At 45.3% G+C, this 16325-nt stretch overlaps 1 protein-coding gene across 2 annotated transcripts in view; it reads right to left on the reverse strand.

Annotated features, from left to right (window-relative positions):
* The window catches only part of ppp3cb (protein phosphatase 3, catalytic subunit, beta isozyme), a 74418-nt gene that overhangs the window by 992 nt on the left and 57101 nt on the right, over positions 1-16325 (reverse strand). The window contains exons 6-13 of one of the 2 annotated variants that reach the window (XM_015951346.3): positions 14745-14884; positions 13822-13899; positions 12063-12157; positions 11699-11824; positions 5659-5736; positions 5492-5576; positions 3785-3882; positions 2934-2981 (exon numbers count right to left, since the gene is read on the reverse strand). In XM_015951346.3, the coding sequence (XP_015806832.1) occupies positions 2934-2981; positions 3785-3882; positions 5492-5576; positions 5659-5736; positions 11699-11824; positions 12063-12157; positions 13822-13899; positions 14745-14884 (748 nt within the window). The remainder of the gene's footprint in view (positions 1-2933; positions 2982-3784; positions 3883-5491; positions 5577-5658; positions 5737-11698; positions 11825-12062; positions 12158-13821; positions 13900-14744; positions 14885-16325) is intronic. The other variant, XM_054738079.2, reaches the window with a different exon arrangement.

The raw sequence follows: 16325 nt of genomic DNA on the forward strand, positions 1-16325 counted from the left end.
CTGAGGCCACTGTGGATTACCAACTCCAGGTTGGGGAGTTTAGGTAACTCGAGTCTTGTCCATGAGCGAGGTAAGGAGGGAGCGGGAGCGCCACAGGCGGATCAGCTCAGCAGGTCTGTTGAGGTGAAGAGGAGCTGAGCCAGAAAGCAAAGCTCGCAATTTAGCCGTTGATCGTGATCCAAGTCCCCACTGGTGGTCACAAACTTTAAGCAGTTTTCTTCGTAGGGTGTCCAGACTCAGTCTTCGAGATATGCGGAAGAGCTCGGACAGTTGGGAGAGACTTGGAACAGAGCCGTCGATCCTCCGCCAACCGAGGGCGATCGGGCATAGGGAGCTTCAGTGCCCATCTACGGGTTCGTCAGTGGGGCTAAAAGCGCTACCTTCTTATTCCGCTTGTTTTGTGCCGTGGATTTCACATATGATGTTAAAGACACGCTTTGATACCAAGAACTCGATTATTTTCGAACGGGGGAAAACTTTATTTTAGGTTTTGTGTGAAAATAAGTTCAGGACTACAAATACGCATTGCCAAACGTCATCGAAGCAGACACGGAGAAAAACAGGGGAAATGGCTGTAAGTTCAGCAAACTTCAAATCCTGCTTTCACAAGGAAAGAACCACCATAACCCCTTCTCTCCACGGGAGCCGTCAGCAGCACGTTACTGCAGCAGCACGTCTTGCTCGCGTAAACTGCTGCTTGGCCCTTCCCACGAGACGCGAAGCAGCAGGGGAGCCGCTGTCACCGACCGAGCACGAAGTCACACGAGTGGCTTCGTCAGTAAACACAACAACAAGCAGGAGAAAACTACAACATGGTTTGTGTTTTATGTTCTGTCCGTTTTATAATCGCCAATACGGACCTGAAAAACAAAGGAGACCGCTAGCTAGGTGATAACTTCTCACGGGGACGCACATTTTTAAAAGTAAAGCAACCAGAAGGCAGTATGTTTCTTTATGCTGAAAATCTCGGGAGCTTCTCTCCATTTCCGCGTCCGATTTCCTGTCTTTCCTTCCCCAAAAATGTCGAACTTGACCCGTTTCAGAGGCGTCGCGCGTAGAAAATAGAACCGGCGCGTAAAGGCCGCGACATGCTGCTCCTGAGACGCGGCCGACTCGCGCTGCTGACGGCTCCGGTGGAAAAGGTTCTGTTGACCACAGCGGTTCCTATCAGAAGCTATGATGTGCTGCTGACGGCTCCTGTGGAAAGCCGGGGTCAATGTGGCCGTGTGGTAAGTAGCAGCTACGCTAGGGGAGAGGAGAGTCTGACGTGCCGATGTCTGAGTTGTAGTCGTGACAATTACAAACTCATACAAGCTGATGAGGTACGTGACTGGCGTGGTCGAAACACCCATCATTAGTTTTCATTTAAACTGCAGTACGACACACGTGTGATCCAGGGCGTAAGGCAAAGCGGATTAGAACATATTCATTTTTTTGTTCTTCCGGGGACCCATGATCCAACCAGAAAGGGAGGAGACTAGACTCCCCGTTTGGTCAGGACTCCAGGGCCGGGTTTTCAGGCCCTCTGGGTCCAGGGTTAGTGTTTACAAGCATGGAGATTTAATCCCTCCAACGTGTCCTGAGAACGTCCTGAGGTCCCAGCAGTGGAGCTGGTGGAGATTTGTGCTTCTCTGCTGGAGCTGCTGCACCCACGGCCCAGATCTGGACAAGTGGATGAAAACGGAGGCCTTTTGCACATCTTCAATCAGTAATATGTCCAAGTTACTTCACGTCACAGACACGTGAAGCCTTTGCATGTTTTAGTCGGTGCAGCCTCGTTTTTGAACCAGCAGCAGTGAAGCCATTCGTGTCTGATGCACCAGTAAGGTTTACCAATGAACTCACCCTGTGCTGACAGGGCGTGCTTCTACGGGAAGTGCTGTAGCAGCTGTTGATGAGTCAGAGAACGGAGTTGCAGCCCCTCGTGAAACAGTGGTCCTAATGAACGTTTTTAAACCACTGGAATGTTCTTTTACATTCGTACCAGTGAAATGCACGACTTCCTGCTTCTGGCCGTTTAAACCCTTCCTCATAAAATCAGTAAGAATCTGCAACTTCTCTCTCAGACCAATAAAAAGCACCACCTTTGAGCAAAAGCGACTGTCGTGTCATTTTATCTGAGGCGCGCGAGCTACGGACCACGTCACACAGCAGCAGGAAGATTACACCAGGAATCTCCATAATTCATTTGGATAAACAAATTATGGCCTGCTCTGTGGGAAAGCTGGAGACAGCACTAAACACGAAGCAGTACAGATAACTACAGCATGCAGATCGCCAGGCGAGCGTCCGCCGGGCAAACACAACAGAAATGACGACAAGGCCTCAGAGCTGTCCTGACTCCAGTAAGCAGGAAGTAAAGCTGTGGATTTGTGTTTTTATGAGAGGCTCGATGTGCTCAGATGATCCAAACTCATCACCTTCTCTAAGAGAATGGACCAGGACGGGCCTCGCATGACCGACGCACCTGTTTGTTCTGTGTTCCTGTCATGTGACGTCTGCTAAAGGAGACGAGAGCACTCGGAAGAAACAAATGATGTTGACGTCTAGTCGTCGTCACGGTGACTCGTGTTCGGCTCGTAGAGAGACTAATACATCCACCCTAACAACACCCTCTCCCACCCATAGTCCTGCCCTTCTGTGTGTGTGTGTGTGTGTGTGTGTGTGTGTGTGTGTTAGGGAGACGTTTCTTGTGGTTGCATCTGAAAAGGAGGTAAATAGATATTAGGAGGGAGAGACCGGTGTGTGTTTCATGTGGCGGCTCCAACTTGCAGCGGTTCTGGGCTTTGTTTTCCGTGCTGATGCGGTTAGAAGAGCTCAATGCATCGTGGGTAAAGATGCATCTATGACCTCATGATTACGACGGCTCAAAGCACCACACACACACACACACACACACACACACACATACAGTGAAATGACAATGATTTTACCTTCAGCGTCCTTAACTGTCTCAATAGCTTCTATGGCCTCAATGGTAGCTGAAGGATGGATGAAGAAGAAGAGAGAGAGGGAGACAGGAAGAGAGAGAGGGTGACGTACAAAGAGAGAAGGAGGAGGAGAAGGAAAACGAAGTGACGGCTGAAACATGCTTCTTTCCAGATATGCATAAACATCTTTCCTCTGGGGCACAAAGGAGGAGTGAAGGAGGCAGGAGGTGGTCACAACGCTCTGCTAGAGGCTCAAACACACACCTGTTTGGGGAAAATAGTCAGCATCTGATCTAACACCAAACACGGGCAACAAATCAACTCCAGCATCCGTTCGTCTATCAAATCCTGTCAGGAGCCTTTAATCGGGATTAAATCTGATAAATGAAGGCAGAAACAGTAGAAAAATGTAGATTTTTGTTCAGTTTAACCAGACTGGCTGTACGGTGACTGACTCGGGGGCATGTTTCAGGCTTCAAACACACAACGCCCTCAGAGCATCACTGAGGCAGCTTCAGGGAGCATTTGGTGTTAGCAGCAGCCTGTTAGTCCTATTCTCTCTCTCTCTCACACACACACACACACACACACACACACACACACACACACACACACACACACACAATCAGCAGCAGGCTGTTAGTATCCTTGGCGCCGTGAGGTGAGGTGGAGAGAGCGAGTGAGGTTAGAGGATGAGAGAGGAGTAACGGAAGAGGAGGGAAGGAAGGAAGCGTCCACATGTTCTTGTGTTCAGTTTCCTCTGGTATCTGTTTCTGGGGGTGTGTTTGTAGAAGAGAACTAGGGTGTGTGTGTGTGTGTGTGTGTGTGTGTGTGTGTGTGTGAGAAAGGCTCACCACTCTGCAGGGTCTGTTTGCCCCCAGACAGCACTCCGCTGGGCAGCATGCCTGTAGGAGTCAGTCCCTTCAGGGTCAGGACGTTCTCGCTCTCCTCCCTGAGAAACACGCAGAGCCAGAGAGAGAGAGAGTGTGTGTGTGTGTGTGTACAGAAAAAACAGAGAGGCAGCAGGTGTTAGAGAGGTTTTCAGAGAATTACACACTTCCCCAAATTGCACACCTGCAAACACACAATCACACACTTCTGGAGTCGAACAAGAGGGAAGCTGGAGGACCAGGGGTCTCATTTATCAAACATTGCATAGAATCCTTACTAAAACCGCTCAGCTAAAAAATAAATAAATAAATAAAATAAAGTACTTACGCCAAGTAGGTTTGTGATCTATTAAACATGGAGTACACACAGCTGCACGCGATCTCCGCTTCATAAATCAGAGACTAACGAGAATGTTTCTCAGCTGCATTTTAGTCACATCCCGCCCTCGCCACGCCCACTTACTGCCATAAATAGTCAATGCAAAGTGCCTTGTGGATCTCATGCATATACATAAGCCGGCTGTTGCAGCGCTCCGCCAATGACATGGCGACTGTAGGTCAAGGCAGATCAAGGAAGCGCTATTTAACAGAAGCAGAAGTTGAGGTACCTGTGGGTGAGGTGGAGAAATGAAAGGAAGTGCTTTTGCAAAACAAATAAGAGAAAATCCACAGAGTGGCACAGCGTTGCTGAAGCCGTCAATGTTGTGTTCTTCAGAGAGATCTGTGGCGGATATTAAAAAATGGTCCAATCGGGATTCAATCCCAAGACTCCCGGGTGAAAGTCACGCGCGCTAACCAGTCACCCAAACAGAGATCTCCCCTGTCCAAGTAGCCAGGGCGCATCATCAATCGGGTCACAGTGACAGGACACACACTGTCACAGACGCATGATGTTCTGTCTCAATCTGTCCCCCTGCTGATATTCTGCATTCCCTATTCTGCGCTTCAGGCTGTGTGTGTGTGTGTGTGTGTGTGTGCGTGTGTGTGCGTGTGTGTGTGTGTGTGTGCGCACACGTGTGCGCGTGTGGGGGGTCTTGTTCTGTGTGAAAACGAAGCGGTACAAGTGATAAAGCTGCAGGATTTCATAATTGTATCTTCTCAGCAGCAGCACTGCAGGTGCTCTCCATGTCCAACATGTGTGTAAGCCAGGTCCTTAGTCAGCTTAAAGTTGCGCACATTTTTCCGCTAAGTTTTCTTTCATGAATCCCAAAGTTTGCGTGAAAAGTTGCTTACGCAGTTTTCCGACCCCGTTTTGTGCGTAAGCAAGCTTGATAGATGAGGCCCCTGGTGACGACTGATTTCTGCTAAAGCTAAAGAAGAAAATCTATTTATGCAAACACACACACGTGCACACACACAAATTCAGCCTACACGCGCTCTAAATGTTCTCTGTATCGCATGTTTGTGTGAGACTAAATTCAGTGTGACAAGTCACGTTCTGGAGTGATTCCAGGGTCCCGTTCCCCTTCAGACGGCTCTCACACATGCGCGTGAAAAAAATCCAGAATTACAGAAAGATGATTTGAAGTTTACAGGAAACATTTAGAGCGGCTGTGAACTGAAGCAACAACATTTTGTAGGATTATGTTAGCATGTTTTTGAACCATCTAATGATGGGATCCAGCCAGTATTTTTAGCCCTGCAGGTATAAATAACCGGAGCTGAACCCACCGTAGAACAGAAAACATTTTAGCCATCTTCCCGATGGCACGGATCTTGTTTTTGATCACTTCTTTCCTTGCTGCAGCTGCACTGGCTAAAGCAGAGACATAAAGGACAGGAAAACGTTTGAATGTGCAGATGGATGCAGGTTTGGAGGACTGGAGGCTTTTTCTCACCGTCATAGATCTCATCTCCATCGTTCATGAGCTCGTCGTCGGAGCAGATACTCAGGACGTTCACCAACATTTCTGTCACTGTTCAAAAGAGACACGAGATTTAGGACTACTTCGATCCCCCTAAAAGACAAAATCTTCTGTTCACTTTCACATAAACTTTACTAATCCCCGATTCCCTCAGGAGGGATCCTCTGGAAAGTCCAGTTTCCAGCAGCGGTGCATCCAAAAACAAGGAGAAATAAAAGCACATTTTGCACAATAAGAGTGCCGCGGCTGGCTCTAAATGATAAGGTTAGGATTAAGGAATGCTGTTTGAGGTACATTTTAGGCCCGTGTGTGTCTGCTCACCATCACATCTGCTTGACACAGAAAAGTAAATCCTACTTGTGGGTCTGCACAGACTGCCACTTGCACTGAGAAACTCAGGGTCACGAGATACTAAACAGTTCAATTTGAAATTCAGAGAAAGCATGAAAAACATCATGAATCCATGTGTTGATCTTATGAAATAAATATTATGGGTGATTTTCTTTTAATTTTCAGAAATAACATAGACTGACAAGGAAAATTAAATGTCTAAAATTAATAGTTTAATCATCTTAAATTGCTATTTCATCAACTTATGAACCAGTTTATCTTTAATTGGGACATAAAACGTTTACCCTTATTAACTCATTTTTACCATAAAATAATAAAAGCTAACTGCAGTAAATTTATTCTCCACCAGAGGGCAGAAGACATGTGAAGGGTTTGATGCAGCAGGTGTTTAAAGAGGACATACCGGGCATTTTTAAACAAGTTATAACATTTTTATGGTGGATACAAACAAATGCTTGTGAAGATTTTTGCCCTGAATTCCCTCTCACATAAAGCATCTCAGCAGCTCTATTACTGACATTTTCAGTACCTTCCAAAATTAGCCATTTCAGGGCTTTGTCACTTCAATGATTTTGAGCTGTTTCTGGCCACGCCCACCCACCTCCTCATTGGCTGCTAGGAGGTGAGGAGCTCAGATGTGTGGGAGGAGCTCGAGGGAGGGGGGTGAGAAGGTGGGTGGTCTATGTTAGTTTCCAATAATGACATCACAATAGGGTTCATTTTCAAACGGCTTGTAGAAACAAATGATTCCTGAGATCAAACTGGCAGAAAATTAATGTGTGGTTTAGGATCACATTTGGAGGCAGTAGACCCACATAGCATCACAAAAGTATGCAAGAGGTGAGATCTGCATAATATGTCCCCTTTAAAGCCGCTTTCCGGATTTTTCCCCTTTCAAAATTATGTATGATTTGTCAGATTCAATTCAATTCAATTCAAAAATACTTTATTAATCCCAGAGGGAAATTGATTGCTGTAGTAGCTCAGAATAATAATAATCATCAAGTCATCAAAGAGTTGTTGTGCATTACAATGGCTGTTGGCAGGAAGGATCTCCAGTAGTGGTCAGTGTTGCAGCCAAACTGAAGAAGCCTCTGACTGAAGACACTCTTCCGTTGTCGGACAGGCTTGTGAAGAGAATGCTCAGGGTTGTCCATCATTTTCTTGACTCTCTGGAGGATCCTTCTTTGCATTATCTCCTCCAGCGGTTCTGAAACTGCCGAAACTCTGGCTGAGTCCTTGAAAGGGCTTGGAGTTCCTCCATCTTGTTGGCCAGTGATCTCACATTGCCCGTTATGATCGATGGAAGAGATGGTTTGAATTTCCTCTCTCTCTGTCTCCGTTTTGCTCCCGCTCTGCACCCACGCTTCTAGCGTTTTAGCTCATTTGGGATTTGTGGCTTCAGTTGAGGTATTATTTCAGCCTTTCCCATATTAATCAGCTGCTCCCGATTGTAAACCAGCTTGTTGCCATGGTTACACATCATAACAAATGCTCAAAAAGTGAAAAAAAGCTAAAAAATAGCAGTAAAAATCCTCCAAGCTTCACAGTGCTGGAAACAGAAATGTAAAGTGTCCAAAAAATACAGTTTTTCTTGAGAAACTAGAAGAAAAAATGCCCAAGAAAAGGCAAAACTTACATATAGTCAACAGAGCTACTCCAACATGCAGCCACCCAGAGCAGCGCAGTTCCGTAAAAGTGATTTTTTTTATCATGTACTGTGATATAATGTAAGCAATACATCTTTTTTTTGCTGACCACGCCCCCTGTCCCGCAGAGCTCCGTGCAATAGGAAACCGAGCGCCACCAGAACTAACCAATAGCGTTAGACTACTGCTTGCCTGCTTCAAATTTAAGGAATAACTCAGCTGATGCAGAGTTGATGAACTTTTCACGGACAAGTAAGCCTTCAAAATACAAATGTATGAGAACACAACATGACATGAGAATGATACTTGTAAAACAACGTGTTTTAGCTCCGTTTGTTGGCTAAGAAGCACATTTCTTAACAGAAACATGAAGCCGCCACCTTATAAAAACAGACCAGAGTTTTTGTGTGAAATGCTGGTCAACCACTAGAAGTGCCATCGGATAAGAGAAATACTCCGGAAAGAAGCTTTAAGAGGGAATAAATGTCCTGTTAGAGAGGTAGGGGTCTTAGAAAGATATGCATCAGCGATGATTCAGAGCGATAAAAACTATTACACACTTACAGATTCATCATGTTTTTGCTTCTATGCCACTTCGATGTCTAATATGAGAAAACCACCATGTGTGTATCAGACAAGGACAACCCAAGTTTGTACAAAAGGATTGTTTTCAAAACAGGATTTCATTTATCAAAGGCACACATAGGAGTTTTGCTTGCTTTTAGCACCCCCTAGTGTCCGTTATTAATCATCTGTGGTTAAAGAAAAAGTGAAACTTATCTTTTCGCTGTGCATTCGTCTTTTTCACACCTTAGTCTAACAGCTGAAACATTTCCCCAGCCTTCATTGGTGCCTACAGGAGTGATTCATCACTAAATTAAACAAATCAGCTGTGTTCATGATCTAAAACATGCAGGAAACATGCTGGAAGCAGACTGCAGTCCCAGGTATGTACAGTAAGCTGAATTTTTTCCACGGGTGGCGGACCGGCACTCTGAAGTTGCAAATGCGATATTCTGGCCACAGAGGGCGGTGGGGGTCTGAGTGACTTTTCATTAACCCTGTAAAGGGTCATTTTAGCACACACTGGCTCAAGAAAACGATGCACAGTGTCCCTTTAAAGAAAGAAAGAAAGAAAGAAAGAAAGAAAGAAAGATAGAAAGAAAAGGATCCCCTATGTCACGCCTCTCAAGATAAAAATCATGAGGTGCTTCACAAAGACAAAAAATAAATAAAGAAATAAAGCATGAAAACAATTAAAAAAAAGATTAAAAACATGTTTAAAATGAGAAAAAATAAAAATTGTGATTAAAAAACTAATTTAAGGAAAGGGACAGAGGAAATGAATTGGAAAGAGGGAAATCAGTGGATCCTGGGAAAGGCGGAATAAGAGCAGAGTCTAACCCACATATGTCAGACTCAAGGCCCGCGGGCCAGATGCGGCCCGCGGAGCATTTTTATGTGGCCCGCGAGATAAATATCAAAAATATATTAAAACTGGCCCGCTGGCCGATTTTACCGCAAAGACTTCAACTCCCATGATGCTTTGCGGCGTCAGCGCAGAGCTGACGCGCCCCCTCCTTTGTGTTTTTTCCAGCGCCTGCTGCCGGTCTCTGCAGCTCCGCTGTCTCGGACAAACTAAACACTCCTCTCAATCAGCGCCGAGTTCACTCAGCTGTTTTCTGACGTTGAAGCCCAGAAACGGAGATTCTAGCCGCTCAGTAATGTGTTCACGACTGAAAGAGAAAGTTTTCCAACTAACGTCCAGACAGAGCTGATATAACTCCAGCGAGCAGCGACACGCTCAAACTAGCATGACTCTGTGGCTGCTGTAGTTGTTATTTTTCCTCCCCAACACACAACAACGTGGTCAAGCAGCTCAGACATGTTCATCAGCACAAACCTATGTGAGCACCTGTTGTCATCTAATGTTGTCATTATTATGATGAAGATGAACAAAACAACAGGAGTCTCCTCCTCAGCTCAGGTCAACCCCATGATGCAGGTATCTGGCTGGAACAGGTGAGCATCACAGTAAACCAGTGGAGCAAACTGAGCTTTAAATATGTTGGTTTGATGCTCTTTTTCTGCTCCAAAACAGGAAAGTTAACAGGTGAGATGTTGCATTTTCATTTAAGATAAAATGATATTTTATTTTGTTGTTGGCCCGTGAGAAAAGATTTAACCTACAGTAAACAGGAAGTGGAAAGGCTGCAGATAGATGAATAGAATAGAAAATCCCTTTATTGTTCCTCAGTGGGGAAAGCTAGACGTCACAGCAGCGATGACACGTATTACAGGAGAAAAAAGGAGAGTAAAAAATAAGAAAAATGAATAAAGAAGAAAACATAAATCCTAAATAGATTTTAAAAATGCTGATTATACCACAAGTAATGAATACCACTGATGCCTTTTATTTAAAACTGACTTGCTCGTGTGTAATTTGGTTATTCCACATTCAGTGTTAATGCAGAAATAAGTTTGTTTCCAAATTTAAAGGTTCAAAATTGCATTTATGTTGATAAAGAAAATGTGCAAATTTGTCGTCACTTTTTCAAAAATATTAAGTTTGGCCCTCGACTCCGTCCCAGAGTTTCATTTCGGCCCCGTGTGAGTTTGACACCCCTGCTCTAACCCAACCATGATAAATGACCATGTGTTGAAAAGCTAGTTAATAACTGGTTGTAACGCTCTTAAATGATTCAGCTACTTCTGATACCTGCTATCATCTCCGCGGAGAAGCTTTGGCCCACTTTTTTACTGAACACTCTTTCTGCAAAAGACTGAGAAGCTGCACATCTAATGCTAATGGTTTCAGGCTGTGATAAAATGTCACATTTTCCAATCCAAAACTCCATTCCTGTTTCACAAGTGATGGACTGTGAGAGCTCTTCCTTATACTGGCTTATCTGCTGTCTAACACTGCACTTGGAAGACTTTGGTTTAGGCTTTGTTTCGGATTTGGAGAGAAACCTAAAGACTGGTTGTCTGGAGGAGGAAGAGGAGGCAGATGATGAAGAGGAGGCGGCGGCGGCGGGTGGTGCCGGTTCAGGTCCATTCAGTTCCTCCAGATCAGAGTGGTTCTCCTGTGTCTGAGAGCACCGAACAACATACCCTTCTGCCTGCTTGAGCAGCTCCTGAATGTTGTCATCAGCCACATTGAGGAGGGTCTGACACACAGTAGGATTGAGAAAACAAGCAGCTGCTACAAGTGGGGAAAACGTGTCATCTGAGGGATCAAGTACCCAGGCAAAACGCTGGTTCACATTCCCCTCCATTTTACGGGCTAGAGCAGCAACATCTCGACTTGTGTTTTGTTCCACATCTGCCACATCGGCATGTAGTTTTGGTTTCAATGTTATCAAAAGAAAAATGACTCCACACATCTTCTCTTCTTTTTTACCCGGCTGTTAACATTTTCCTCTACTCCTTCTTCTCATGCCGTCGATATATTCAGTGAGCTTGGCTCCCGCCGGGAGGCCTAGCGTCACCTCTAAACAAAGCGGACTCTGATTGGTTCTCTTCTCACCTAGTCCCGCGTGTTCAATTTGTTGATTGGTCCTTTTATTTGCGTCACGCATCTTTCCTGTCGTCTGATTGGATATTCGTCATTGTGGATTTTCGTCTCGTCTTTCATTTGTTGACTAAAAGTGTCAATCAATTTAATTACCGTCTTCGTCTTTTTCCAAGCTTTTATTTTGAAAATTTTGTTTCATTTTCGGCTGTAAATATATTTTCGTGACGAAAAAAAGACGAAAATATTTTGTCTACAAAATTAACACTGATTGGAGGAAATGTGAGACAAGACTTTGTGTTTTTTGTGGTGAGCAGAAGTTTCCGTGTTAGTGCTCTTCTATGGAGGCCCTCTTCACCCCATTTCTGGTTCTTGTTATATCAGGAACTCAAATCTGTTTCCTAGGATTTTTCAGACGATTGTTCCTTAACAATCTTTTTATAAAAATCTTGGTTGTGGGGATAAAAAGTGGCACATATTGAGGTGTTATGAGGTGTACCCTTCTCTCCTACGAACGGCAGCGACCACGTGAAGACGTCCATGAAGTTGGGCAGCCAGTAGGGATGTGGGGAGCAGTTGAACTGACGGATATTCATCACGTTGTTCTCATACTTCAACACCGCAGCTGCACAAGCACAGATAATACAGTTAAACCTTGTTTAGGTTCCACAATTCATCAAATTTCAGCAGGAAAACAAGACTCTCTCACTTTGGCTAAATTTATGCTAAATGCTCACATCGTAATTATAGATGCAAACATCTTCAAGAGACGTTTGAAGTGTTCTGGCTCAGGCTTTGATTAGGAAAAATTTATCGTTCACCCTAAAATAACTGTCTTTTGCGTGTGGCCTTGTGCATCAAACCTTTGTTGTTGTACACATCCAGGTAGTTCGGAGCAGAGAAGATGGTGATGAGGGAGGGGAAGCCTGTGGTCTGACTCTTCCTGTACATGCGATATCTGCACCAAGAGAGAAAAACAAGCCGCCCACATTTCAGCATCTGAGGCACCACAATGCAGACGACTCCGGAGGTCTTAAACCAGACGAGGATGAGGTGAGACAGCCACGCAGTTAAAATATATATAAAAATAAAAATGGAGCTGGACCCCTGCTGTCGTTGGGAGAAAACAAACCGCTGAGAGAGAAGCAGGAAGTTTGATTCCTAACCTTTTAGTTCCTGAGCCACAACAACGAACGTCTGGAATGGTTTATGTGAAAGTAAAGTAATTCATGAAAATGACTTTACTCAGCAGTGGAGAGTGCATTTCTGCTCTGATCAAACCTCAGGTAAACTTCTAGAAGTAAAAAAAAAAAAAAGCTTTCATGCTTCGTTCCAAAATTGGATGTTCTCCAGTGGCACCACCAAGGGGTGGCCGGTGGGGGCCATGGCCAACCCAGGAAAATGTATTTTATTTTAAAGGAGTGGAACACTGAAATCTATTTTTAAATGATCTTTTTCTGATCACAATCAGTCACTCTGAGTGTTTCATGCAGGCTGAACATGAAAATAGTCTCCTACACCTATCTCCTGCATTAGCTTCTGATAAAAAGTAGACAGTGAAAAGCTAAGATTAGAAAAATCTGACATATCTACGTCACACTGTTACTTAACATTCATGGAGTCACCCTTCTTCACTCATGACAAGGAAGGCTGTTGTTTGTTTAACGCCCAGGAAACAGCAGAGAATGTCTTGGCTAGTTTAAGCTAACCGTTAGCATTAGCAACTCTACCACACAGCAGAACTCCTCCAGGCTTGTGTTATTCGTGGGGATAAAACATCAACGTTGCAAGCCAGTGGTAGAGTCGCATTGCTGTTTTCCAATCCGGGGAGAGATGTCCAAACATCAGGAAATAAGTCTCCAAATCCTGTTGTCTAAAAGCTCAGCTGTGATGTGGGTAACTTTTAGGGCAGCGAAACGGTGCATCGGTATACCCCTCTTCAGGAACGACTTACAAGGCATTCATTCCTACTAGAGAGCACTGCAAATGTATTGATTGGATGAAGAAAATTGTAATAAATAATAAATATATATATATTTTTAATTAAATAGAACGGAGCAATGCACAGCTGCAGGCTAAACACTCCCGAAGTTACCACGGGGACCAATTCCATGTGCCACCCCAAACATCTTCAGCCTGTCATCAGATCTCACAGCAGTTTTATTTATTATGTCAAAGCAAGCAAAGCTCAGATGAAACTATTAGCTTCTTTGCTTCATCGTGATGATAAAGATCTCAGTGAGTGTCACTTCTCGTTTGAAACACCCTTCTTTCCCATAAAGAGTAAAACCGTAAAACAATTCCTGAATGGCAAACGAAAGGCTGTTAATGGTTCACAGAACACCACGGCTCTCAGAACAGTCCAGCCTAATCGCATCGCTCCATCTAGAGGATTTTCACCAAGATAATAGATGCCAGGAGTGGATTTGAGGATCAGATGATTGTTTTTGGCCCATCTCAGCTCCTATGGGTTCCCTGAATTCTGTTTCAGCAGCCTGTGTCCTCAGTGATAATATTAGTTTACGGACCACCGAAAGCAAACAAAAAATAAAAGAATCGCTAACACGATTCATCAAATGACCTACAACACTGCTGGGTTGGTGCCGAGAGCCCTGAACTTACCCCGCGTCCTGCGCTTCATGCGCTCTGATGATGGACAGCAGGTTGTTGGTCTGTAGGAACTCACACACTGCAGGATAACTGGACAGAAAGAGAACATTTCACAATAAATACACAGTAAATGTGCCGGGTGGCTGGTTTAAAAGCAGAATTATAATTAAATAGTGGATGAAGACGAGGCCTCTTGTGTCCTGATTCAGGGTATGACTGAGACCAGCAGGGGGCGCTGCCTCTGAGCTGACTGGGTCTCCTAAACATAGAAAATCAACACCAACACCAACTTCCACACACCAGGAGCACAGCTCAGACTCCATCTGTCTCTCCGCTTGCTGCTCCTCCGTTTTTCCAGCTTTCATCTTCCGCTCCGACCACCACTCTCTCCCTCGTTCTCTCGCTGTATCTTAATATCACTCCGTATCTGGCAGGAGTAGCCAGTTGTCATAGCAACAGAACCGTGCAGTCTCCCTGGGGATTGTGGGATATCTTTTCATGCTAGAACTGAACTGTGTGCATGTGTTTGTGAGTGTGCTGCGTTTACGCGTTTGCTCGCACGTTTGCCGAGCCTTTCTGTTTCTGCTACAAATCCCAGCTGCTGTGGATGCTGGATGAGATCAGATGTGATGTGGGCCTGCGTGTGTGTGAAGCGTTGCTCTTTCTCATCCCAAACCAACAGCTCCACCTGAAACTTACTAGAACCTTGAAAGGTAGGAGAGCACCGGGTCCGACCAGCACCCAGAAGACGAGGTGATCACTGAAACTCAAGATGATGATCTGTTACTGCTTGTTGGGCTTCGTCTGGCTTCTTTACGTGTCCACCCAAGTTATTTCTCTTGAGCACACAATCCATTTGATTCCTCTGGACCAGCAGAACTCAAGTTCTATTTTGATTTGCAGCAACAATAATGTGTAATATTTTCTTTCCATACCTGTAGAAATAAGAGCATCCTCTGACTGTGTTGTGCCCAAAATACTCCTGGGTCTTCTCGTTGCCAAAGTCTTCCAGGGGGTCGGACCATAGCAGGTCACACATGGGCCCAAACGCTGGGGGCTCCTTAAATCGGTCCAACTGGGTCAGACAACCAACACAAACAGAAAAATGAGCATAAACAAGACAGAACACCCCCAAACGTGTGAAAGAGTGCGACACGCTCGTGTTCCAGTCACAAACACTCGTTTAGTGTTCACCAGATGAGAAGGAAGCACACAGAAAATAAATAAACACACACAAAACACATACTGTCAGAGCAGGGCGTCTCCATGGCAACCCTCACCACACAGCAGGGAGAAGATGTCACACCAGCAGATTCACCATGGAAACGCTGCCATTAGATGAGGAAGTGTGTACTTTGTACTACATTTTGGGGACATCTTTTCACATTTAACCTGTAACGTGGGGACACTTGGCTGTGCTTGGTTCCAGAGGTGTGGTGTGAGTGAACTCTGAGTTAGGGTTGAATGGTAAATGACCCGTTTTTCTATAGCACCTTCTTCTTACAACCCCCCCCCCCCCCCAAGGCGCTTCACAACACAATCATCCACCCACACACACACACACACACACACACACACACACACACACACACACACACACACACACACACACACACACACACCCATACACACACACACACACACACACACACACACACACACACACACACACACACCCATACACACACACACACACACCCATACACACACACACCCCCACACACACACACACACACACACACACACACACACACACCCATACACACACACACACACACACACACACACACACACACACACACACACACACACACACACACACACACACACACACACCCACCCATACACACACACACACACACACACACACACACACACACCCATACACACACACACACACACACACACACACACACACACACACACAAACACACACACACACACACACACCCACACACACACACCCACACACACACACACACACACACACACACACACACACACATCCACACACTGGTGATGATGGGCTACAATGCAGCCACAGCTGCCCTGAGACACACTGACAGAAGCAAGGCTGCCGAGCACTGGCACGGCCGATCCCTCTGACCACCAACAGCAGGCAAGGCGGGTAAAGTTCGCAGACTTCTCTGGTGGGAGCCGAGATCCAACCTACAACCTTCTGATTGCTGGACAACCTGCTCTACCTCCTGAGCTACTGCTGCCCCCAAGGTTAGGAATAGATCAGTATTGGTCAAGGTCAGGGTCAGGGTCAGGATTAGGCATGATGCAGTCACAAAAATGAACGGAAGTAAAAAACAGGTCCCTTCTAGAGTCGCAGCACCAGCACTTCTGCAGTTTTCCTCAAAATCCTCACCATCAGTCCAGTCCCACCGTGATTCACTCGCTGTATTTGCCCCCTCTCCTCCTCCCTCCCCTGTTCCATAATTAACCCTCCGGAGGCAGGCGTTGCAGATTTGCAACATTAACACCTGCCTACCTGGTTACTCCACAATGTA

This window comes from Nothobranchius furzeri, chromosome 1 (assembly GCF_043380555.1).
Source record: "Nothobranchius furzeri strain GRZ-AD chromosome 1, NfurGRZ-RIMD1, whole genome shotgun sequence".
NCBI classification, from domain to species: Eukaryota; Metazoa; Chordata; class Actinopteri; order Cyprinodontiformes; family Nothobranchiidae; genus Nothobranchius; species Nothobranchius furzeri.